The 25,950-nt window shown below is 39.5% G+C and overlaps 1 protein-coding gene across 1 annotated transcript in view; it reads right to left on the bottom strand.

The window, feature by feature from the left end:
• Nucleotides 1-25,950, bottom strand: part of vps37ba (VPS37B subunit of ESCRT-I a) — a 36,223-nt gene that overhangs the window by 5,712 nt on the left and 4,561 nt on the right. Inside the window, exon 2 of the mRNA XM_034138314.1 lies at nucleotides 11,684-11,855. Coding sequence (XP_033994205.1) covers nucleotides 11,684-11,855 — 172 coding nt within the window. The remainder of the gene's footprint in view (nucleotides 1-11,683; nucleotides 11,856-25,950) is intronic.

The raw sequence follows: 25,950 nt of genomic DNA, 5'->3' as shown, positions 1-25,950 counted from the left end.
TAAAGTGGTGTTTAAATGTAGAGATTATCCTGCTGAACTAAACCTGTAAGAATCATAAACGTTTGTTTGACACAGAGATTCTTTTCTGCAATAATACAAAATCCCATTGAACCAGGGAGATGCTGCTTTCAGGGTCCAAAGCAAAAATCAGTCATCCAGCACCTCTCTAAGGTGCTTGCTTGCTATTCAAACGGAGCAACACACACACACTGTGGATTAACTGTACCTAAATTAACCAGGGAGCATACTTGAATGAGCCTGTCACACAAAACTGAGGCAGGACATGTGAAATCTGTGACTGACACTTTCCAAACAAACGTAACGCCTCTGTGTTTGCTGTGAACTCCCCAAGAGTCAACTGAAACTGAGGGTGTGTGTGTGTGTGTGTCTAAACAGAGCTGAAAGTCAACAGCACATATGCACAGAGATGGCAAAAGTACACACATCCTTTACTCAAGTAGAAGTACAGATACTGGTGTTTAAAAGTACTCTGGTGAAAGTAGAAGTACTGACTAAACTTCTTTACTCAAGTGAAAGTAAAGATGGCTTTGAAATGTACTTCAGTAAAAAGTACCCATAACTAGCAGCTGTTTTAAAGAGTACCTGACCTCCCTTTATATTAATAGAACAATAATGTCATTGTTAGCTAATGAATGTTTCCATGCTGAACAACGGCAACATGACAACGTTTTCATTGGTCCCTCTTCTTTAGAGAAGACCAGGAAATGATGGATACACGGATCGTGTTCAAATCAATAGGCACGCAATGACTCTAAATAATAATGATCACGCCACCAAACACACATTCAAACTAAAGGAACCAGCCTGTTTGGAAAATGAGAGAAGTAGAAAGTACAGGTATTTGTGTTCAACATGTAAGAAGTAGAAAGTACAGGTATTTGTGTTCAACATGTAAGAAGTAGAAAGTACAGGTATTTGGGTTCAACATGTAAGAAGTCAAAGTAAAAAGTGGTCAGAAAAACAAGTAGTGGAGTAAAGTACTGATACCAGAAACATGTACTGAAGTACAGTAACAAATAATTTGTACTCCACTACCTCCCACCTCTAATTATGCATGGTGGCTCTCCAGCAAACACGCCACTAGTTACTGATCTGAAGTACAGAAATGTGTCCGTCATTCCTCCTGCCTCCACACAATAAACTGCACATTTAATTACAGACAGGCTCCGGTCTAACCTGATATGTTATTCTACAGCATGCAGGCTGAATCATGCATGAACTCAGATAAAGACTTAATCACATGACGATCACAACAGAGCCGGCCAGCTAACCAATCAGAGCAGACTGGGCTCTGGTTTCAGACAGAGGGTGAAAAGAGGTGCTGCAGCACAGGCAGTATGAGACAAATAATATGAACATTAAAGCATGGAGACATGTCACAGTAGAGACTCTACATACTGATATACACCTGAACATCAGCAGGAGAGGACTCTTTAAAGTAGAGACACTACATACTGATATACACCTGAACATCAGCAGGAGAGGACTCTTTAAAGTAGAGACACTACATACTGATATACACCTGAACATCAGCAGGAGAGGACTCTTTAAAGTAGAGACACTACATACTGATATACACCTGAACATCAGCAGGAGAGGACTCTTTAAAGTAGAGACACTACATACTGATATACACCTGAACATCAGCAGGAGAGGACTCTTTAAAGTAGAGACACTACATACTGATATACACCTGAACATCAGCAGGAGAGGACTCTTTAAAGTAGAGACACTACATACTGATATACACCTGAACATCAGCAGGAGAGGACTCTTTAAAGTAGAGACACTACATACTGATACACACCTGAACATCAGCAGGAGAGGACTCTTTAAAGTAGAGACACTACATACTGATATACACCTGATCATTAGCAGGAGAGGACTCTTTAAATAGAGACACTACATACTGATATATACCTGAACATCAGCAGGAGAGGACTCTTTAAAGTAGAGACACTACATACTGACATACACCTGAACATCAGCAGGAGAGGACTCTTTAAAGTAGAGACACTACATACTGATATACACCTGACCATCAGCAGGAGAGGACTCTTTAAAGTAGAGACACTACATACTGATATACACCTGAACATCAGCAGGAGAGGACTCTTTAAAGTAGAGACACTACATACTGATATACACCTGAACATCAGCAGGAGAGGACTCTTTAAAGTAGAGACACTACATACTGATACACACCTGAACATCAGCAGGAGAGGACTCTTTAAAGTAGAGACACTACATACTGATATACACCTGATCATTAGCAGGAGAGGACTCTTTAAAGTAGAGACACTACACACTGATATATACCTGAACATCAGCAGGAGAGGACTCTTTAAAGTAGAGACACTACATACTGACATACACCTGAACATCAGCAGGAGAGGACTCTTTAAAGTAGAGACACTACATACTGATATACACCTGACCATCAGCAGGAGAGGACTCTTTAAAGTAGAGACACTACATACTGATATACACCTGAACATCAGCAGGAGAGGACTCTTTAAAGTAGAGACACTACATACTGATATACACCTGAACATCAGCAGGAGAGGACTCTTTAAAGTAGAGACACTACATACTGATATACACCTGAACATCAGCAGGAGAGGACTCTTTAAAGTAGAGACACTACATACTGATATACACCTGAACATCAGCAGGAGAGGACTCTTTAAAGTAGAGACACTACATACTGATATACACCTGAACATCAGCAGGAGAGGACTCTTTAAAGTAGAGACACTACATACTGATACACACCTGAACATCAGCAGGAGAGGACTCTTTAAAGTAGAGACACTACATACTGATATACACCTGAACATCAGCAGGAGAGGACTCTTTAAAGTAGAGACACTACATACTGATATATACCTGAACATCAGCAGGAGAGGACTCTTTAAAGTAGAGACACTACATACTGACATACACCTGAACATCAGCAGGAGAGGACTCTTTAAAGTAGAGACACTACATACTGATATACACCTGACCATCAGCAGGAGAGGACTCTTTAAAGTAGAGACACTACATACTGATATACACCTGAACATCAGCAGGAGAGGACTCTTTAAAGTAGAGACACTACATACTGATATACACCTGAACATCAGCAGGAGAGGACTCTTTAAAGTAGAGACACTACATACTGATACACACCTGAACATCAGCAGGAGAGGACTCTTTAAAGTAGAGACACTACATACTGATATACACCTGAACATCAGCAGGAGAGGACTCTTTAAAGTAGAGACACTACATACTGATATATACCTGAACATCAGCAGGAGAGGACTCTTTAAAGTAGAGACACTACATACTGACATACACCTGAACATCAGCAGGAGAGGACTCTTTAAAGTAGAGACACTACATACTGATATACACCTGACCATCAGCAGGAGAGGACTCTTTAAAGTAGAGACACTACATACTGATATACACCTGAACATCAGCAGGAGAGGACTCTTTAAAGTAGAGACACTACATACTGATATACACCTGAACATCAGCAGGAGAGGACTCTTTAAAGTAGAGACACTACATACTGATACACACCTGAACATCAGCAGGAGAGGACTCTTTAAAGTAGAGACACTACATACTGATATACACCTGAACATCAGCAGGAGAGGACTCTTTAAATAGAGACACTACATACTGATATATACCTGAACATCAGCAGGAGAGGACTCTTTAAAGTAGAGACACTACATACTGACATACACCTGAACATCAGCAGGAGAGGACTCTTTAAAGTAGAGACACTACATACTGATATACACCTGACCATCAGCAGGAGAGGACTCTTTAAAGTAGAGACACTACATACTGATATACACCTGAACATCAGCAGGAGAGGACTCTTTAAAGTAGAGACACTACATACTGATATACACCTGAACATCAGCAGGAGAGGACTCTTTAAAGTAGAGACACTACATACTGATATACACCTGAACATCAGCAGGAGAGGACTCTTTAAAGTAGAGACACTACATACTGATATACACCTGACCATCAGCAGAATTGAAAGTAAAAAATGATCACCATTAGTTATTTTTACCAGACAGTGCAGCCCTGAAGGCAATAATGCCACTGATGCAGCGGTCTGTGGTTTTGTTTGTTGTCAACAATGATGGCTTTTATCAAATGTAGGTTACCCGGTGTCCGCCTTCAATGCACTCTCCTTCCTTGTTGTGGAGCAGCTGGGGAAGGACGGCGGCGCCCTGAGAAATACATCTGTTTGACCCAGATCCAGTACAGTAGTCGCTGTGTTTGCACTCAGTTACACCCCCGCACTGTTCTCTAGGAACTCCTCTGTTTTACTACTCACTGTCCAATGAGGGGTGCAGGGATGACGTATTTCAAACAAAGGTTTATGATACTTACTCGTTTAGTTCAGCAGGATAATCTCCACATACTAACACCACTTAATGATGGGCTATAAAGGAACTACAGCACGGTCACATGACTTCACGTCACCACCGCTAAGCTAAAGGTGGCTAATGTTGGGCTATAAAGCAACTACAGCACGGTCACTTGACTTCACCTCACCACCGCTAAGCTAAAGGTGGCTAATGTTGGGCTATAAAGGAACTACAGCACGGTCACATGACTTCACGTCACCACCGCTAAGCTAAAGGTGGCTAATGTTGGGCTATAAAGGAACTACAGCACGGTCACTTGACTTCACGTCACCACCGCTAAGCTAAAGGCGGCTAATGTTGGGCTATAAAGGAACTACAGCACGGTCACTTGACTTCACGTCACCACCGCTAAGCTAAAGGTGGCTAATGTTGGGCTATAAAGCAACTACAGCACGGTCACATGACTTCACGTCACCACTGCTAAGCTAAAGGAGGCTAATGTTGGGCTATAAAAGAACTACAGCACGGTCACATGACTTCACGTAGCCACCGCTAAGCTAAAGGTGGCTAATGTTGGGCTATAAAGGAACTACAGCACGGTCACATGACTTCACGTAGCCACCGCTAAGCTAAAGGTGGCTAATGTTAGGCTATAAAGGAACTACAGCACGGTCACATGACTTCACGTCACCACTGCTAAGCTAAAGGAGGCTAATGTTGGGCTATAAAAGAACTACAGCACGGTCACATGACTTCACGTAGCCACCGCTAAGCTAAAGGTGGCTAATGTTGGGCTATAAAAGAACTACAGCACGGTCACATGACTTCACGTAGCCACCGCTAAGCTAAAGGTGGCTAATGTTAGGCTATAAAGGAACTACAGCACGGTCACATGACTTCACGTAGCCACCGCTAAGCTAAAGGTGGCTAATGTTGGGCTATAAAGGAACTACAGCACGGTCACATGACTTCACGTAGCCACCGCTAAGCTAAAGGTGGCTAATGTTAGGCTATAAAGGAACTACAGCACGGTCACATGACTTCACGTAGCCACCGCTAAGCTAAAGGTGGCTAATGTTGGGCTATAAAGGAACTACAGCACGGTCACATGACTTCACGTAGCCACCGCTAAGCTAAAGGAGGCTAATGTTGGGCTATAAAGGAACTACAGCACGGTCACTTGACTTCACGTAGCCACCGCTAAGCTAAAGGAGGCTAATGTTGGGCGTGATGTTTAGTCGTCTCATTTAGACACTTGTTAGCAACCTCTGTTTTTAAATTCACAAGTGGGGGACGTATGTTATGTCGTAGAACAAAACGTTGACACCTCTTCAGCTTGTTTAAACCACAGACCTTATTTCAGACAAAAATCACTATCAGAAAACCATTGACCTCCAGACGAGGAGACACAAAGTAGTAAAATGCTGACTTTGGTGCTAGCCTGAAGCCTTAATGCAATCACCAGAAAAATTGCTGACTCATTTCCGGGTTATGCACTCATTACTGCACCTCTCTTCTGGGCTCTAACGGCTTAAATATCACCATCCACTGCCCCTGAGAACGGCCCACAGTGGGCTTTTGTGCTGCAAAGTCAAGCTGGTGTGAAACAGCCAGAGAAAGGGTGGGAAACAGGCCAGGCCAATCCCACCCCCCCCCCCCTCCTACTCAGATTTACAGCAGAGGACGATGTGGACTCGTTCTCTAAATGACTGTCTCATGATCTGCACTCTGTGTCCGCTCAGAATCACAGCTTTGTGCTGCAGACACGCCTCACAGTCGCCCTTGTTATGGGCAGAGCAGAATGGGAGTTAAGAAACAGTTAAGAAAGGAGCCTCTGAGAAGCTGTGGTATGTGGGCAGAGGTGGGAAGTAACGAAGTGCATTTACTCAAGTACACTTTTGAGGTACTTGTACTTTACTTGAGTGTTTCAATTTTTTGCTACTGTGTACTTCTACTCCCCTACAGTTCAGAGGTAACTGGTGTACTTCTACTCCACTACAGTTCAGAGGTAACTGGTGTACTTTTCCTCCACTACATGTATTTAATGCCTTTAGTTACTTCACAGATGTGGATGAATGATGTGAAATATAATCAAGTGTTAAATCAGACTTTAGTTCCACCTGGAGTAAATCCACAAGCTACCCTGCAGTATACAAAGTCATTCAAACTAGCTGCACCTTTACCAGCTTTGAGAACACTTTCATGATCAATCATTATAAAACATATCATATATATTATTCTGAAATGGACCAATCTGCACAATGACTACTTTTACTGTCGCTACTTTCACTATATTTTGATGATAATACTTTTATACTTTCACTTGAGGAACATTTTGAATGCAGGACTTTCACTGTAACAGAGTATTCCTACACTCTGGTACTTCTACTTTTACTCAAGTACACGATCAGAGTACTTCTACTGAAGTACAAGATCTGAGTACTTCTACTTTTACTCAAGTACACGATCTGAGTACTTCTACTTTTACTCAAGTACACGATCTGAGTACTTCTACTGAAGTACAAGATCTGAGTACTTCTACTTTTACTCAAGTACACGATCTGAGTACTTCTACTTTTACTCAAGTACACGATCTGAGTACTTCTACTTTGACTCAAGTATAAGATCAGAGTACTTCTACTTTTACTCAAGTATAAGATCAGAGTACTTCTACTTTTACTCAAGTACAAGATCAGAGTACTTCTACTTTTACTCAAGTACAAGATCAGAATACTTCTACTTTTACTCAAGTACACGATCTGAGTACTTCTACTTTTACTCAAGTACAAGATCTGAGTACTTCTACTTTTACTCAAGTACACGATCTGAGTACTTCTACTTTTACTCAAGTACACGATCTGAGTACTTCTACTTTTACTACAAGACCTGAATACTTCTACTCAAGTACAAGATCTGAGTACTTCTACTTTTACTCAAGTACACGATCTGAGTACTTCTACTTTTACTCAAGTACACGATCTGAGTACTTCTACTGAAGTACAAGATCTGAGTACTTCTACTTTTACTCAAGTACACGATCTGAGTACTTCTACTTTTACTCAAGTACACGATCTGAGTACTTCTACTTTGACTCAAGTATAAGATCAGAGTACTTCTACTTTTACTCAAGTATAAGATCAGAGTACTTCTACTTTTACTCAAGTACAAGATCAGAGTACTTCTACTTTTACTCAAGTACAAGATCAGAATACTTCTACTTTTACTCAAGTTCACGATCTGAGTACTTCTACTTTTACTCAAGTACAAGATCTGAGTACTTCTACTTTTACTCAAGTACACGATCTGAGTACTTCTACTTTTACTCAAGTACACGATATGAGTACTTCTACTTTTACTACAAGACCTGAATACTTCTACTCAAGTACAAGATCTGAGTACTTCTACTTTTACTCAAGTACAAGATCTGAGTACTTCTACTTTTACTCAAGTACAAGATCTGAGTACTTCTACTTACTCGAGAACAAGATCTGAGTACTTCTACTTTTACTCAAGTACACGATCTGAGTACTTCTACTTTTACTCAAGTACACGATCTGAGTACTTCTACTTTTACTCAAGTACACGATCTGAGTACTTCTACTTTTATTCAAGTACAAGATCTGAGTACTTCTACTTTTACTCAAGTACAAGATCTGAGTACTTCTACTTTTACTCAAGAACACGATCTGAGTACTTCTACTTTTACTCAAGTACACGATCTGAGTACTTCTACTTTTACTCAAGTACAAGATCTGAGTACTTCTACTTTTACTCAAGTACACGATCTGATTACTTCTACTGAAGTACAAGATCTGAGTACTTCTACTTTTACTCAAGAACAAGATCTGAGTACTTCTACTTTTACTCAAGTACACGATCTGAGTACTTCTACTTTTACTCAAGTACAAGATCTGAGTACTTCTACTTTTACTCAAGTACACGATCTGATTACTTCTACTGAAGTACAAGATCTGAGTACTTCTACTTTTACTCAAGTACACGATCTGAGTACTTCTACTTTTACTCAAGTACAAGATCTGAGTACTTCTACTTTTACTCAAGTACACGATCTGAGTACTTCTACTTTTACTCAAGTACAAGATCTGAGTACTTCTACTTTTACTCAAGTACACGATCTGAGTACTTCTACTTTTACTCAAGTACACGATCCGAGTACTTCTACTTTTACTCAAGTATAAGATCTGAGTACTTCTACTTTTACTCAAGTACAAGATCTGAGTACTTCTACTTTTACTCAAGTACAAGATCTGAGTACTTGTACTTTTACTCAAGTACACGATCTGAGTACTTCTACTTTTACTCAAGTACACGATCCGAGTACTTCTACTTTTACTCAAGTATAAGATCTGAGTACTTCTACTTTTACTCAAGTACAAGATCTGAGTACTTCTACTTTTACTCAAGTACACGATCCGAGTACTTCTACTTTTACTCAAGTACACGATCTGAGTACTTCTACTTTTACTCAAGTATAAGATCTGAGTACTTCTACTTTTACTCAAGTACAAGATCTGAGTACTTCTACTTTTACTCAAGTACACGATCCGAGTACTTCTACTTTTACTCAAGTACACGATCTGAGTACTTCTACTTTTACTCAAGTACAAGATCTGAGTACTTCTACTTTTACTCAAGTACACGATCTGAGTACTTCTACTTTTACTCAAGTACACGATCTGAGTACTTCTCCCACCTCTGTATGTCGGCGTTGTTGAAAATGCAAAACCCTGAAGTTGTTGCAGACTGAAGGGGGGTGTAAAGAGCGCAGGAGAAGGTGGTTTGTAAACACTTCCCTTTTAGCCCTTAAAGAGGCCCTATTATACTAAATTGGGTTTTCTCTTTCCTGTAGTGTGTTCTGTATGTTTTAGTGCATGTAAATGGTCTGCAGAGGCTAAAATGCCTGTGTTCAGGGGGGGTTTATCGCACACACACACACATGATTCTGAAATGCGCCATGCTACATAACGAGTACTTTTACTTTTTTGTAATTTAGGTATATTTTGATGCTATCACTTTGGTGTTTTCACTTGAGTACGATTTGAAATGCAGGACTTTCCACAGGGTATTTTTACACTGAAGCAATGCCTCTTTTACTTAGATACAATATATTCTTTCACGGCTGTTAGTCCATGCTTTAAATGCAGCAGCACCTTTGCAGTAAGACATGGTTTTAATCACCAGCTGCAGCTTTGTAACACGCTTTTAAACCGTCTACTGTAATGCTTAACGTCAAGTCAGACTCCTTCAGATCCTGTGCATCAGCGAGGTGAAACACTAATCATTAACTTCACGGCGGCATAAAGAGCAGCGTCGACTCCTTCCTTGTTCAATGTGACCTACGGGAAACTTATGCAACTTGTTATGTCACTTCTGCAATGGGTGGGTCTGAGAATAAGCAATCGGCTTTTGAGGGTTTCCACAAACAACAATTAGTCAGACCGAGACTTCACCTAAATTGGGGAATGTACTGGTAATAAGATTTTTGGCAGAAGACGTCATGTTGGTTTCCCAAATTATACTGGTGGAGATTACACTGAATCGAAAACAGACAGGTTTCTTTCTTACATTTAGCAGTTAAAATGTAATTTAATTATATCTTTCACTCAAAAACCACAAAACTGCCATTTAGGAATGTATAGCTCCATGGTTAATTAAAGAGACCATATGCTTTAAAGAGTCCTCTCCTGCTGATGTTCAGGTGTATATCAGTATGTAGTGTGTCTACTTTAAAGAGTCCTCTCCTGCTGATGTTCAGGTGTATATCAGTATGTAGTGTCTCTACTTTAAAGAGTCCTCTCCTGCTGATGTTCAGGTGTATATCAGTATGTAGTGTCTCTACTTTAAAGAGTCCTCTCCTGCTGATGTTCAGGTGTATATCAGTATGTAGTGTCTCTACTTTAAAGAGTCCTCTCCTGCTGATGTTCAGGTGTATATCAGTATGTAGTGTCTCTACTTTAAAGAGTCCTCTCCTGGTGATGTTCAGGTGTATATCAGTATGTAGTGTCTCTACTTTAAAGAGTCCTCTCCTGCTGATGTTCAGGTGTATATCAGTATGTAGTGACTCTACTTTAAAGAGTCCTCTCCTGCTGATGTCCAGGTGTATATCAGTATGTAGTGTCTCTACTTTAAAGAGTCCTCTCCTGCTGATGTTCAGGTGTATGTCAGTATGTAGTGTCTCTACTTTAAAGAGTCCTCTCCTGCTGATGTTCAGGTGTATATCAGTATGTAGTGTCTCTACTTTAAAGAGTCCTCTCCTGCTGATGTTCAGGTGTATATCAGTATGTAGTGTCTCTACTTTAAAGAGTCCTCTCCTGCTGATGTTCAGGTGTATATCAGTATGTAGTCTCTCTACTTTAAAGAGTCCTCTCCTGCTGATGTTCAGGTGTATATCAGTATGTAGTGTCTCTACTTTAAAGAGTCCTCTCCTGCTGATGTTCAGGCTGGCACACTATTTTGAGAAGCTGCTCGGCAACCACTGCGTCAACAAAGTCACAAGCGTTGTCCCTCCCTCTTCCTCACACAGGGAAGCACTGTGAAGGTGTTACTGTACCAGAGAGATCCTGCAGCAACATGACAAAGGGCTGATGGGAAACACGAGAAGTGGACAAACTGGTTTCCTCAGTCTGTTCTTCTTCATGCGGGAAAACGAACATTACATAACATGTCCTCTGATGACGACTGACAGCATGAGGAGTTCACTGTCAAACTGAAAGCTCATAACTGCATCAGCGTCTACATATTATTATTATTATTATTATTATTATTATATGTATTATATTCAGACTGGAGGTTTTAATGCATATCATTTCCCATTAACTGATCCAGAACCTTCTTTACACACAACTGCTTATTTCTTGTTTTTCAGATGTCACAAATAATCTAAATAAGAATGTATACTATTTCTTCTGATACTGTTAATGGTTTGATTGCAAAAAATATAATATGTTTGTTACATGCCGCTTTACAGAAGCACGTTGCCCATAAACTACATGTCCCACAATGCATCTCATTTTGTGACACTGAAGAGACTTGCAATTATTATTTGCCCTAGACTTCTGCTTTCAGACGTTGTTAATTATGAAGTTGTTACCCCTATCCGATAATAATCCAATGCAGAGGCAATAATGTAATATAATTCAAATATGTTCATTTTAATTAATTTCTTATTTTAAAGTTACTTAACTGTAACTATTTTGATCTCTCTGTCTGTACACACAAACTGAAAGATTTGGTGAGTTTCGTGCACTGTGTCGTACCGAGGGTGGATTTGCGCAGCTGGAAGGACTCGAAGTTCTCCTGCAGGCGGGCGTATCGCTGGGTCAGCGTCTCCTTCCTCTGCTCCAGGCGGGGCTGCAGGTCCAGGTTCTGCTCAGCGAGGGTCCGGTTGCTCACCAGCGTCGTCTCCTTGCTCTGCTGCACCCCCTGCACCTGGAACATAAAAAAAAACATGTCAGAATTATATTGATCAGAATTCCTTTATCCCGCAACGGGGACATTTGCGGTATTGCAATAGGAAGAGTATAGTGCAGTATGCAAAAGAAGTGAATATCGGCTATGAATCACAACACCAAACGGGCCAGTTTCCACACAACCCCCACAAGTCTCTTCCCATATTTAGAAAGACAGATCATAAAAAATGTGTCACAGATCTGTTTCACAATCTGCAGCTTTTTCTACATTAAGAAAACTGCAGTTCAATGCTTCTACCTATCCATTGGGTTTTGGATTATTGCAGAAACAAACGTTTAGTTCAGCAGGATAATCTCCATATGTTAACACCACTTTAGGATTTCTGCAGTTAAAAGCTAATGTTGGGCTATAAAGGAACTACAGCACGGTCACATGACTTCACGTCACCACCGCTAAGCTAAAGGTGGCTAATGTTGGGCTATAAAGGAACTACAGCACGATCACATGACTTCACGTGACCACCGCTAAGCTAAAGGTGGCTAATGTTGGGCTATAAAGGAACTACAGCACGGTCACATGACTTCACGCCACCACCGCTAAGCTAAAGGTGGCTAATGTTGGGCTATAAAGGAACTACAGCACGGTCACATGACTTCACGTCACCACCGCTAAGCTAAAGGCGGCTAATGTTGGGCTATAAAGGAACTACAGCACGGTCACATGACTTCACGTCACCACCGCTAAGCTAAAGGTGGCTAATGTTGGGCTATAAAGGAACTACAGCACGGTCACATGACTTCACGTCACCACCGCTAAGCTAAAGGTGGCTAATGTTGGGCTATAAAGGAACTACAGCACGGTCACATGACTTCACGTCTCCACCGCTAAGCTAAAGGTGGCTAATGTTGGGCTATAAAGGAACTACAGCACGGTCACATGACTTCACGTCTCCACCGCTAAGCTAAAGGTGGCTAATGTTGGGCTATTAAGTAGTTTATGACAAGAAGAAGCAGCAAAACATGCAATTTGAGGACCATCTTTCTTGAACAAAAAGATCTCCTGCTATTTCTTAAATTACTCATTTTACACATCAAACCAACATGTTATATTCTCAGCCAGGGAAACTCTAAAAATACACTCCAGCTTGTTATGGAATAGTCTCTAAAAGGTGACAGAGCCAGGCCTTGTTTGGCGGTTAGACTGAGGGGGAAACAACCTTTGAGGCGGGAAAAGCAGCTGAAGATGTCTATTACTGCTCTTTGCACCATCACATCCTGAGGACAGCAGCCTCCCTTCTTTCATCCAGGCTGAAGACACAGACCTTTAAATAGCATCCATAACTGCAGGCCTGTTCTGTCAAACCGACACATAATTGTTTGCCGGGGAACTGCTCGACTAATCCATTAAAAGGCTGAAATAATCTCAGGAAATGTAGGTTAAGAGCTGGATGCTGGAGAGCTAATAACGAACAGTAGGATGGTACATTCACTCAAGCACTGTAGTGAAGTACAATTTGGAGGCACTTTTTCCCCATTGTATTGTACTTATAATTGTATGAAAAAGTTGACGTCTAAGTATGTTAAACTGGCTTTCCGTTGGAAGGAGTATTCAGACCCTTTACTTTGGTAAAAGTACTAATACCTAGTTGTGAAATGTAATGAAGTACATTCACTTAAGCACTGTAGTTAAGTACAATTTGGAGGCACTTTAAGTGAATATTTCCATTTTATACAACTCTAAATTTGCGCTAAAAACATTGACATCCATGTACGTAAACCTGACGTTCGAATAGAATAAGTATTCAGATCTTTTACTTTGGTAAAAGATCTGAATACCCATTCGTGAAATGTAATAAAGTACATTCACTCAAGCACTGTAGTTAAAACCTGTTTCACGCCTTCCCCCCGGTACCGGGCGGATAAACGCGTAATTTGCAGGAAACAACGTCTAAGGAATCTTAATATTGAATAAAACTATGAATGTGTTATATCCATGTAACGGGAAGAAACTCAGCTAACTGATCTTTTTAATTTTTTTTTTCAAAAAAAACCCACAATGCTAGCACTCAGCCTCTGAATTAGCCTCGATCGAAAAAACGGGACCGACAAAGGCACATAAACTCACTCAGAACTCCCTTATTACTTATCCTAGATGCACAACCAAACACTATTTTTTGGTGTCCTGGAGACACTGAATCTAACGGTGCCCACCTCAACACTCAGTGATAAACATTCGCGACGCTATCAACGAAAGCGTACATCATCACATGTGGAGCCAAGAAGCTAAATATGTAAATATGGCTTACCTTGGTCAAAAGTGGTCTTCAATGGCATTAAAACGATAAAAAAACGATGCTGCAGTTAATCCATAGGTTCATCCTATGTGTCTGTGCCTTCTTTGAAATTATTTCTGATAATCCATAAGCAATACAACTGCGTTTTAGTTTCCAAACTCCAGAAGGAGACATTCCTCCAGTTTAGTTTCGCTTTCCACACGCGAAGCGGCAACATTTTTTCTTTATAATGTATGTGTATGTGAGTCTCCTCCTTCGATTCTATTGGCTCTAACGGTCACAAGGGTATGTCAACCAACCAGATCGAGCAAGAGGGGGCCAGAGATAGGTCAAATCCACCCAAATGACCCCAGATGGCCCAGTTTTTGGCTAAATCTCTCTAAAAAGGTCAAATTTCACTTGTTTTGCATCAATCTTGATACAGGGTACTTATTATATGTTGTACTTTGGATTCCTAAAGCTTTTAGTCTACTAACCCATCATCCAAGGGTAGTTTTTACTATCTGTAAAAAATAATTTTTGGACGGACACTATAATTTACAGTTTTTTACTATGTAAAATCTGAATTTTCTTTAAAATAAAAAACATTTATATTGATTCTGACACTTCTACATCCAACTCACAGGTTTATCATTACTTTGAGAAAAGATTATTAATTTAACCCTTTTAGAAGGGAAGATATGGTCAGTTGTTCTGGGAATGTCATTTTCGAGCCTGAGACCTGAAAAACAGGCTCAGAGTGGAACAGGTTACCTGTTCCACTCTGAGCCTGTTTTTCAATTTGGAGGCACTTAAACTGAGAATTTCCATTTTATACAACTTTTTGCTCTAAAAACATTGGCGTCTATGTACGTAAACCTGACGTTCGAATGTAATAAAGTACATTCACTCAAGTACTGTACTTTTTGGAGGCACTTTAAGTGAGTATTTCCATTTTATGCTACATAACTTACTCAAAAAACGTTGACGTCTCCCAACGTAAACCTGACGTCTGTCGGAAGGAGTATTCAGACCCTTTACTTTTGGTAAAAGTACTAATAACCATTCAGTTTGTAGTCGTCTAGTGTCTCTTTGTAGTCGTCTAGGTGTCTCTCTGTAGTCGTCTAGTGTCTCTCTGTAGTCGTCTAGTGTCTCTCTGTAGTCGTCTAGTGTCTCTCTGTAGTCGTCTAGTGTCTCTCTGTAGTCGTCTAGTGTCTCTCTGTAGTCGTCTAGTGTCTCTCTGTAGTCGTCTAGTGTCTCTCTGTAGTCGTCTAGTGTCTCTCTGTAGTCGTCTAGTGTCTCTCTGTAGTCCTCTAGTGTCTCTCTGTAGTCATCTAGTGTCTCTCTGTAGTCATCTAGTGTCTCTCTGTAGTCGTCTAGTGTCTCTCTGTAGTCGTCTAGTGTCTCTCTGTAGTCGTCTAGTGTCTCTCTGTAGTCCTCTAGTGTCTCTCTGTAGTCGTCTAGTGTCTCTCTGTAGTCGTCTAGTGTCTCTCTGTAGTCGTCTAGTGTCTCTCTGTAGTCGTCTAGTGTCTCTCTGTAGTCCTCTAGTGTCTCTCTGTAGTCATCTAGTGTCTCTCTGTAGTCATCTAGTGTCTCTCTGTAGTCATCTAGTGTCTCTTTGTAGTCATCTAGTGTCTCTTTGTAGTCATCTAGTGTCTCTTTGTAGTCATCTAGTGTCTCTTTGTAGTCATCTAGTGTCTCTTTGTAGTCCTCTAGTGTCTCTCTGTAGTCATCTAGTGTCTCTCTGTAGTCCTCTAGTGTCTCTCTGTAGTCATCTAGTGTCTCTCTGTAGTCCTCTAGTGTCTCTCTGTAGTCCTTTAGTGTCTCTCTGTAGTCATCTAGTGTCTCTCTGTAGTCCTTTAGTGTCTCTCTGTAGTCATCTAGTGTCTCTCTGTAGTCATCTAGTGTCTCTCTGTAGTCCTCTAGTGTCTCTCTGTAGTCATCTAGTGTCTCTCTGTAGTCCTCTAGTGTCTCTCTGTAGTCGTCTAGTGTCTCTCTGTAGTCGTCTAGTGTCTCTTTGTAGTCATCTAGTGTCTCTTTGTAGTCATCTAGTGTCTCTCTGTAGTCCTCTAGTGTCTCTCTGTAGTCCTCTAGTGTCTCTCTGTAGTCCTCTAGTGTCTCTTTGTAGTCATCTAGTGTCTCTTTGTAGTCATTTAGTGTCTCTTTGTAGTCATCTAGTGTCTCTCTGTAGTCCTCTAGTGTCTCTTTGTAGTCATCTAGTGTCTCTCTGTAGTCATCTAGTGTCTCTCTGTAGTCGTCTAGTGTCTCTCTGTAGTCGTCTAGTGTCTCTCTGTAGTCGTCTAGTGTCTCTCTGTAGTCGTCTAGTGTCTCTCTGTAGTCGTCTAGTGTCTCTCTGTAGTCGTCTAGTGTCTCTCTGTAGTCGTCTAGTGTCTCTCTGTAGTCGTCTAGTGTCTCTCTGTAGTCGTCTAGTGTCTCTCTGTAGTCGTCTAGTGTCTCTCTGTAGTCGTCTTTGTCTCTCTCTGTAGTCTCTAGTGTCCTCTCTGTAGTCGTCTAGTGTCTCTCTGTAGTCGTCTAGTGTCTCTCTGTAGTCGTCTAGTGTCTCTCTGTAGTCGTCTAGTGTCTCTCTGTAGTCCTCTAGTGTCTCTCTGTAGTCCTCTAGTGTCTCTCTGTAGTCATCTAGTGTCTCTCTGTAGTCATCTAGTGTCTCTCTGTAGTCCTCTAGTGTCTCTCTGTAGTCGTCTAGTGTCTCTCTGTAGTCGTCTAGTGTCTCTCTGTAGTCGTCTAGTGTCTCTCTGTAGTCGTCTAGTGTCTCTCTGTAGTCCTCTAGTGTCTCTCTGTAGTATGTAGTGTCTCTCTGTAGTCATCTAGTGTCTCTCTGTAGTCCTCTAGTGTCTCTCTGTAGTCGTCTAGTGTCTCTCTGTAGTCGTCTAGTGTCTCTCTGTAGTCGTCTAGTGTCTCTCTGTAGTCGTCTAGTGTCTCTCTGTAGTCCTCTAGTGTCTCTCTGTAGTCATCTAGTGTCTCTCTGTAGTCATCTAGTGTCTCTCTGTAGTCATCTAGTGTCTCTCTGTAGTCATTTAGTGTCTCTCTGTAGTCATCTAGTGTCTTTCTGTAGTCATCTAGTGTCTCTCTGTAGTCATCTAGTGTCTCTCTGTAGTCGTCTAGTGTCTCTCTGTAGTCGTCTAGTGTCTCTCTGTAGTCGTCTAGTGTCTCTCTGTAGTCGTCTAGTGTCTCTTTGTAGTCGTCTAGTGTCTCTTTGTAGTCGTCTAGTGTCTCTTTGTAGTCATTTAGTATCGCACTGTGGATTTTACAGATACGCAAGTTGCCTTTATTTTACAGCAGATTGCAGTGATGCATTTCGTCTGAAGGTTCGACACATTTAATGTACATTTAAAGGAAAAAGGGGATGCACCAACCCAAACAAATTCGCGACGGAAGCATTTGCATTATTCAAAAAGGCAAAACACGCTTCCTTCAGTGGTTGTTTTGCTGAATTGGAAGATTATAGCCTACAGCAAATCATTCATTCGAGTCTAAAACGTGATATTTTATTGGAATATACATAATTTCTCAAGCTAAATAATACATGCACACTATAGATATGTATATTTGGTGGTATTTAGGGTAAACTAGTGGGCAGATTAATGCTATTTGGAGATAATCTGCATCATGGGATGATGGCCACGCTTAGAGTAAAAGGCAGATTATTGATATATATTTTTATTATTATTACATTTCACTGAGGCAACACCAAGGAAGGCTACTACGCTCACATTATATTATTTAATTCCTTTTTTTTAATGGATGCTTACAATACGTTTCAGTGCTTTTATGACGTGCAATAAAAGTTGTATTTATTGTTGATTCAAATGTTTTTGTGTTTGTTTTTTGACTGTCTGTGGATATTTATTTGGTTGATTCACTATTTGTATTTAAAACAATCGCGCTCTAGACAAAATGCACTGCCGCTTTAAGTGCGCATTTGTTATTATTATTATAAAAAAACAGAAGTGTTAAAGGTTTCCTATTATATTATAGGTTTCAGATATATACAATATATATAAAAACATGTCTATGAAGTGTTTTCTGTGAGTAAAAACAGAAGTGTTAATAAGTGTTAATATACTTCAGCTATATAGTCAGATGTGTTAATATACTTCAGCTATATAGTCAGATGTGTTAATATGTGTTAATATACTTCAGCTATATAGTCAGATGTGTTAATATACTACAGCTATATAGTCAGATGTGTTAATATACTACAGCTATATAGTCAGATGTGTTAATATACTTCAGCTATATAGTCAGATGTGTTAATATACTACAGCTATATAGTCAGATGTGTTAATATGTGTTAATATACTTCAGCTATATAGTCAGATGTGTTAATATGTGTTAATATACTTCAGCTATATAGTCAGATGTGTTAATATACTACAGCTATATAGTCAGATGTGTTAATATACTTCAGCTATATAGTCAGATGTGTTAATATGTGTTAATATACTTCAGCTATATAGTCAGAAGTGTTAATATACTTCAGCTATATAGTCAGATGTGTTAATATGTGTTAATATACTTCAGCTATATAGTCAGATGTGTTAATATACTTCAGCTATATAGTCAGATGTGTTAATATACTTCAGCTATATAGTCAGATGTGTTAATATACTACAGCTATATAGTCAGATGTGTTAATATACTTCAGCTATATAGTCAGATGTGTTAATATGTGTTAATATACTTCAGCTATATAGTCAGAAGTGTTAATATACTTCAGCTATATAGTCAGATGTGTTAATATGTGTTAATATACTTCAGCTATATAGTCAGATGTGTTAATATACTTCAGCTATATAGTCAGATGTGTTAATGTACTTCAGCTATATAGTCAGAAGTGTTAATATACTTCAGCTATATAGTCAGATGTGTTAATATGTGTTAATATACTTCAGCTATATAGTCAGATGTGTTAATATACTTCAGCTATATAGTCAGATGTGTTAATATACTTCAGCTATATAGTCAGATGTGTTAATATACTTCAGCTATATAGTCAGATGTGTTAATATACTTCAGCTATATAGTCAGATGTGTTAATATACTTCAGCTATATAGTCAGAAGTGTTAATATACTTCAGCTATATAGTCAGATGTGTTAATATGTGTTAATATACTTCAGCTATATAGTCAGATGTGTTAATATACTTCAGCTATATAGTCAGATGTGTTAATATACTTCAGCTATATAGTCAGATGTGTTAATATACTTCAGCTATATAGTCAGATGTGTTAATGTACTTCAGCTATATAGTCAGATGTGTTAATGTACTTCAGATGTGTTAATATACTTCAGCTATATAGTCAGATGTGTTAATATACTTCAGCTATATAGTCAGATGTGTTAATGTACTTCAGCTATATAGTCAGATGTGTTAATGTACTTCAGCTATATAGTCAGATGTGTTAATATACTTCAGCTATATAGTCAGATGTGTTAATGTACTTATTCCTCACGTCTCAACTCGTATGAATGTCTTCCATCTTTATGACTAAGTTTCAAATCAACAAGTGCAGCGTCATTGCAGTAAACAAGTCTCTCTGAGAGGGGAACTGACACCATGCAGACAATGAGACAGGGAGTGGATCAGAAACACACCTGGCAACACAAAGGCCGACTCACAGCAACACGCATTACAAAGCTAATAACCAACATTATTATTCTTTTGGAGGGGATGGATCTGGAGCTGACATGGAGCAGATTAAAGATCCTCATTGTTTAAGAGGCTTTTATCACTTATCTTAAAACTTAAATTAAACTCCTAGAGTGACAAGAGGCAAGAGAAAGTGTGTGTGTCCTGACAGTGTCTCTTTGTAGTACATGAGTGTCTCTTTGTAGTCATCTAGTGTCTCTTTGTAGTCATCTAGTGTCTCTTTGTAGTCATCTAGTGTCTCTCTGTAGTCATGTAGTGTCTCTCTGTAGTCATGTAGTGTCTCTCTGTAGTCCTCTAGTGTCTCTCTGTAGTCATGTAGTGTCTCTTTGTAGTATGTAGTGTCTCTTTGTAGTAGTGTCTCTTTGTAGTCATGTAGTGTCTCTTTGTAGTCATGTAGTGTCTCTTTGTAGTCATGTAGTGTCTCTTTGTAGTATGTAGTGTGTCTTTGTAGTAGTGTCTCTTTGTAGTATGTAGTGTCTCTTTGTAGTCATGTAGTGTGTCTTTGTAGTCATGTAGTGTCTCTCTGTAGTCATGTAGTGTCTCTTTGTAGTAGTGTCTCTTTGTAGTATGTAGTGTCTCTTTGTAGTAGTGTCTCTTTGTAGTCATGTTGTGTCTCTTTGTAGTCATCTAGTGTCTCTTTGTAGTCATGTAGTGTCTCTTTGTAGTCATGTAGTGTCTCTTTGTAGTCATGTAGTGTCTCTTTGTAGTCATCTAGTGTCTCTTTGTAGTAGTGTCTCTTTGTAGTATGTAGTGTCTCTTTGTAGTCATGTAGTGTCTCTTTGTAGTCATCTAGTGTCTCTTTGTAGTCATGTAGTGTCTCTCTGTAGTCATCTAGTGTCTCTTTGTAGTAGTGTCTCTTTGTAGTATGTAGTGTCTCTTTGTAGTCATGTAGTGTCTCTTTGTAGTCATCTAGTGTCTCTTTGTAGTCATGTAGTGTCTCTTTGTAGTCATCTAGTGTCTCTTTGTAGTCATCTAGTGTCTCTTTGTAGTAGTGTCTCTTTGTAGTAGAGTCTCTTTGTAGTAGTGTCTCTTTGTAGTAGTGTCTCTTTGTAGTCATCTAGTGTCTCTTTGTAGTCATGTAGTGTCTGTTTGTAGTCATGTAGTGTGTCTTTGTAGTCATCTAGTGTGTCTTTGTAGTCATGTAGTGTCTCTCTGTAGTCATCTAGTGTCTGTTTGTAGTCATGTAGTGTCTCTTTGTAGTCATGTAGTGTCTCTCTGTAGTCATCTAGTGTCTCTTTGTAGTCATCTAGTGTCTCTTTGTAGTAGTGTCTCTTTGTAGTAGAGTCTCTTTGTAGTAGTGTCTCTTTGTAGTAGTGTCTCTTTGTAGTCATCTAGTGTCTGTTTGTAGTCATGTAGTGTGTCTTTGTAGTATGTAGTGTCTCTCTGTAGTCATCTAGTGTCTCTTTGTAGTCATCTAGTGTCTCTTTGTAGTAGTGTCTCTTTGTAGTAGAGTCTCTTTGTAGTAGTGTCTCTTTGTAGTAGTGTCTCTTTGTAGTCATGTAGTGTCTCTTTGTAGTATGTAGTGTCTCTTTGTAGTCATGTAGTGTCTCTTTGTAGTATGTAGTGTCTCTTTGTAGTATGTAGTGTCTCTTTTGTAGTATGTAGTGTCTCTTTGTAGTATGTAGTGTCTCTTTGTAGTCATGTAGTGTCTCTTTGTAGTATGTAGTGTCTCTTTGTAGTAGTGTCTCTTTGTAGTCATGTAGTGTCTCTTTGTAGTCATGTAGTGTCTCTTTGTAGTCATGTAGTGTCTCTTTGTAGTCATGTAGTGTCTCTTTGTAGTCGTCTAGTGTCTCTTTGTAGTCATGTAGTGTCTCTTTGTAGTAGTGTCTCTTTGTAGTCATGTTGTGTCTCTTTGTAGTCATGTAGTGTCTCTTTGTAGTCATCTAGTGTCTCTTTGTAGTCATGTAGTGTCTCTTTGTAGTCATGTAGTGTCTCTTTGTAGTAGTGTCTCTTTGTAGTCATGTTGTGTCTCTTTGTAGTCATGTAGTGTCTCTTTGTAGTCATGTAGTGTCTCTTTGTAGTATGTAGTGTCTCTTTGTAGTATGTAGTGTCTCTTTGTAGTATGTAGTGTCTCTTTGTAGTATGTAGTGTCTCTGTAGTCATCTAGTGTCTCTTTGTAGTCATCTAGTGTCTCTTTGTAGTATGTAGTGTCTCTTTGTAGTCATGTAGTGTCTCTTTGTAGTCATGTAGTGTCTCTTTGTAGTCATGTAGTGTCTCTTTGTAGTATGTAGTGTCTCTTTGTAGTAGTGTCTCTTTGTAGTCATGTAGTGTCTCTTTGTAGTCATGTAGTGTCTCTTTGTAGTATGTAGTGTCTCTTTGTAGTATGTAGTGTCTCTTTGTAGTATGTAGTGTCTCTTTGTAGTCATGTTGTGTCTCTTTGTAGTCATGTTGTGTCTCTTTGTAGTATGTAGTGTCTCTTTGTAGTCATGTAGTGTCTCTTTGTAGTATGTAGTGTCTCTTTGTAGTAGTGTCTCTTTGTAGTCATGTAGTGTCTCTTTGTAGTCATGTAGTGTCTCTTTGTAGTATGTAGTGTCTCTTTGTAGTAGTGTCTCTTTGTAGTCATGTAGTGTCTCTTTGTAGTCATGTAGTGTATTTGTAGTAGTGTCTCTTTGTAGTCATGTTGTGTCTCTTTGTAGTCATGTAGTGTCTCTTTGTAGTATGTAGTGTCTCTTTGTAGTATGTAGTGTCTCTTTGTAGTAGTGTCTCTTTGTAGTCATGTAGTGTCTCTTTGTAGTATGTAGTGTCTCTCTTTGTAGTATGTAGTGTCTCTTTGTAGTCATGTAGTGTCTCTTTGTAGTATATAGTGTCTCTTTGTAGTATGTAGTGTCTCTTTGTAGTATGTAGTGTCTCTCTTTGTAGTATGTAGTGTCTCTTTGTAGTCATGTAGTGTCTCTTTGTAGTATGTAGTGTCTCTTTGTAGTATGTAGTGTCTCTTTGTAGTATGTAGTGTCTCTTTGTAGTCATGTAGTGTCTCTTTGTAGTCATTTAGTGTCTCTTTGTAGTAGTGTCTCTTTGTAGTCATGTAGTGTCTCTTTGTAGTCATGTAGTGTCTCTTTGTAGTATGTAGTGTCTCTTTGTAGTATGTAGTGTCTCTTTGTAGTATGTAGTGTCTCTTTGTAGTATGTAGTGTCTCTTTGTAGTCATGTAGTGTCTCTTTGTAGTCATGTAGTGTCTCTTTTAGTATGTAGTGTCTCTTTGTAGTATGTAGTGTGTCCGTTGTAAGTATGTAGTGTCGCTTTGTAGTCATGTAGTGTCTCTTGTAGTATGTAGTGTCTCTTTGTAGTATGTAGTGTCTCTTTGTAGTATGTAGTGTCTCTTTGTAGTATGTAGTGTCTCTTTGTAGTCATGTAGTGTCTCTTTGTAGTAGTGTCTCTTTGTAGTCATGTAGTGTCTCTTTGTAGTATGTAGTGTCTCTTTGTAGTATGTAGTGTCTCTTTGTAGTCATGTAGTGTCTCTTTGTAGTCATGTAGTGTCTCTTTGTAGTAGTGTCTCTTTAGTATGGAATAGTGTCTTCTTTGGTAGGTATGTAGTGTCTCTTGTAGTATGTAGTGTCTCTTTGTAGTATGTAGTGTCTCTTTGTAGTCATGTAGTGTCTCTTTGTAGTCATGTAGTGTCTCTTTGTAGTAATGTAGTGTCTCTTTGTAGTATGTAGTGTCTCTTTGTAGTATGTAGTGTCTCTTTGTAGTAGTGTCTCTTTGTAGTCATCTAGTGTCTCTTTGTAGTCATCTAGTGTCTCTTTGTAGTCATGTAGTGTCTCTTTGTAGTCATGTAGTGTCTCTTTGTAGTATGTAGTGTCTCTTTGTAGTAGTGTCTCTGTAGTATGTAGTGTCTCTTTGTAGTCATGTAGTGTCTCTTTGTAGTCATGTAGTGTCTCTTTGTAGTCATGTAGTGTCTCTTTGTAGTAGTGTCTCTTTGTAGTCATGTTGTGTCTCTTTGTAGTAGTGTCTCTTTGTAGTCATGTAGTGTCTCTTTGTAGTCATGTAGTGTCTCTTTGTAGTATGTAGTGTCTCTTTGTAGTATGTAGTTGTCTCTTTGTAGTCAGTGTAGTGTCTCTTTGTAGTCATGTAGTGTCTCTTTGTAGTCATGTAGTGTCTCTTTGTAGTATGTAGTGTCTCTTTGTAGTATGTAGTGGGTCTTCTTTAGTGGGCCTTCTTTGATAGTAGTGTCTCTTTGTAGTCATGTAGTGTCTCTTTGTAGTCATTGTAGTGTCTCTTTGTAGTATGTAGTGTCTCTTTGTAGTATGTAGTGTCCTCTTTGTTAGTATGTGTCTCTTTGTAGTCATGTAGTGTCTCTTTGTAGTCATGTAGTGTCTCTTTGTAGTCATCTAGTGTCTCTTTGTAGTAGTGTCTCTTTGTAGTCATGTAGTGTCTCTTTGTAGTATGTAGTGTCTCTTTGTAGTATGTAGTGTCTCTTTGTAGTATGTAGTGTCTCTTTGTAGTCATGTAGTGTCTCTTTGTAGTCATGTAGTGTCTCTTTGTAGTATGTAGTGTCTCTTTGTAGTAGTGTCTCTTTGTAGTCATGTAGTGTCTCTTTGTAGTCATCTAGTGTCTCTTTGTAGTCATGTAGTGTCTCTTTGTAGTCATGTAGTGTCTCTTTGTAGTATGTAGTGTCTCTTTGTAGTAGTGTCTCTTTGTAGTCATGTAGTGTCTCTTTGTAGTCATGTAGTGTCTCTTTTGTAGGCTCTCTTGTAGTAGTAGTGTCTCTTTGTAGTCATGTAGTGGTCCTCGTTGTAGTCAGGTAGTGTCTCTTTGTAGTAGTGTCTCTTTGTAGTCATGTAGTGTCTCTTTGTAGTCATGTAGTGCTCTTGTAGTAGTGTCTCTTTGTAGTAGTGTCTCTCTTGGTAGTCATGTAGTGTCTCTTTGTAGTCATGTAGTGTCTCTTTGTAGTAGTGTCTCTTGTAGTCATGTAGTGTCTCTTTGTAGTCATCTAGTGTCTCTTTGTAGTCATGTAGTGTCTCTTTGTAGTCATCTAGTGTCTCTTTGTAGTCATGTAGTGTCTCTTTGTAGTCATGTAGTGTCTCTTTGTAGTCATTTAGTGTCTCTTTGTAGTCATGTAGTGTCTCTTTGTAGGTGGCTCGACTCTTCAGGGATGTTTGCACTAGGGATGGGAACGATTAATCGAATATTCAAAATTATTCAGGTATGGAATAATTCAATGTACGTCAGTGCCATAGCTAAATGTGTTAGGTCTAAAGGTGTGTTTTGCTCCGCTCACCGGCCCCTCACAGCGGGCAGAGCTGCAGGTGCTGATCTCTCTCTCTCTCTCGCGTCTGGTTATACTTCACTCGCGTTTATGTCCAAATCCATCAGATCTAGTTCTAGCTAATGCTATGGCTGCTGCCCCTCCCTACACGCAGATCACGCAGACTCAAACCTCATCTTATGCCCACATTCCAGCTGAGAGGGTCTTCTCTACAGATGGCCTGATTGTGAATCGCCTCCGCACCCGCCTCTCCCCTGAGTAGACATGCTCATATTCTTAAACAAGAATGAGTATTGAATAGCTGCATTCTGTGCATAGGCCCTGCTACAGGTTGATCTCTGTTGTGATAGGGTTACGTTACCCTAACCCGTTCTGTTGTTCGTGGATGATCCCTCTTTCATTTAAAAACCAAGTTATGTTTTAAGCATGAAAGCTGTAGGCCTATAGCTGTCAACTGTTCAAACTGTGATCACCAGTTCAATACATCTGACAAATTCGACTTGGTTTCAATACTTATTTGAACATGCATTTATTTATTTATTTTTCAAAATAAAATAAAATGTCCCACATTTCTTTTCTTTTTTATAGGGTATGTACATTTCGGTTGATTGGTTAACCATTTTTTTGGGGGTCGAATATTCGAATATACATTTGCTTTCAAATTCCCATCCCTAGTTTGCACACACGATAGCATTTCCTCTCGATATGACTAATATTAAACCCTTTAACAGGACGATGGCTGGGACTCTGGAAACACTGAAGCTTATCAGCAGCTTATCAGGACAAGGAGAGACTTCTGAGCGGGGACACATTCAGTGGAAAGTCCCTGGGCTACTTGAGGAAGGCCATTCAAATGTCAATTAATGTTGTAAACTGCCTCAGATATATGGAGATACGGCCCTATTTCATTGGCCTTTGGATTTCACAGACATAAAAGTAAAAATATGAACAAGTAAACAAGTGTCAT

The sequence above is a fragment of the Trematomus bernacchii genome, unplaced genomic scaffold (assembly GCF_902827165.1).
Source record: "Trematomus bernacchii unplaced genomic scaffold, fTreBer1.1, whole genome shotgun sequence".
Lineage (NCBI taxonomy): Eukaryota > Metazoa > Chordata > Actinopteri > Perciformes > Nototheniidae > Trematomus > Trematomus bernacchii.
Note: the sequence above shows the minus strand (reverse complement) of the source record. Positions and strands in the feature narration are given on the sequence as shown.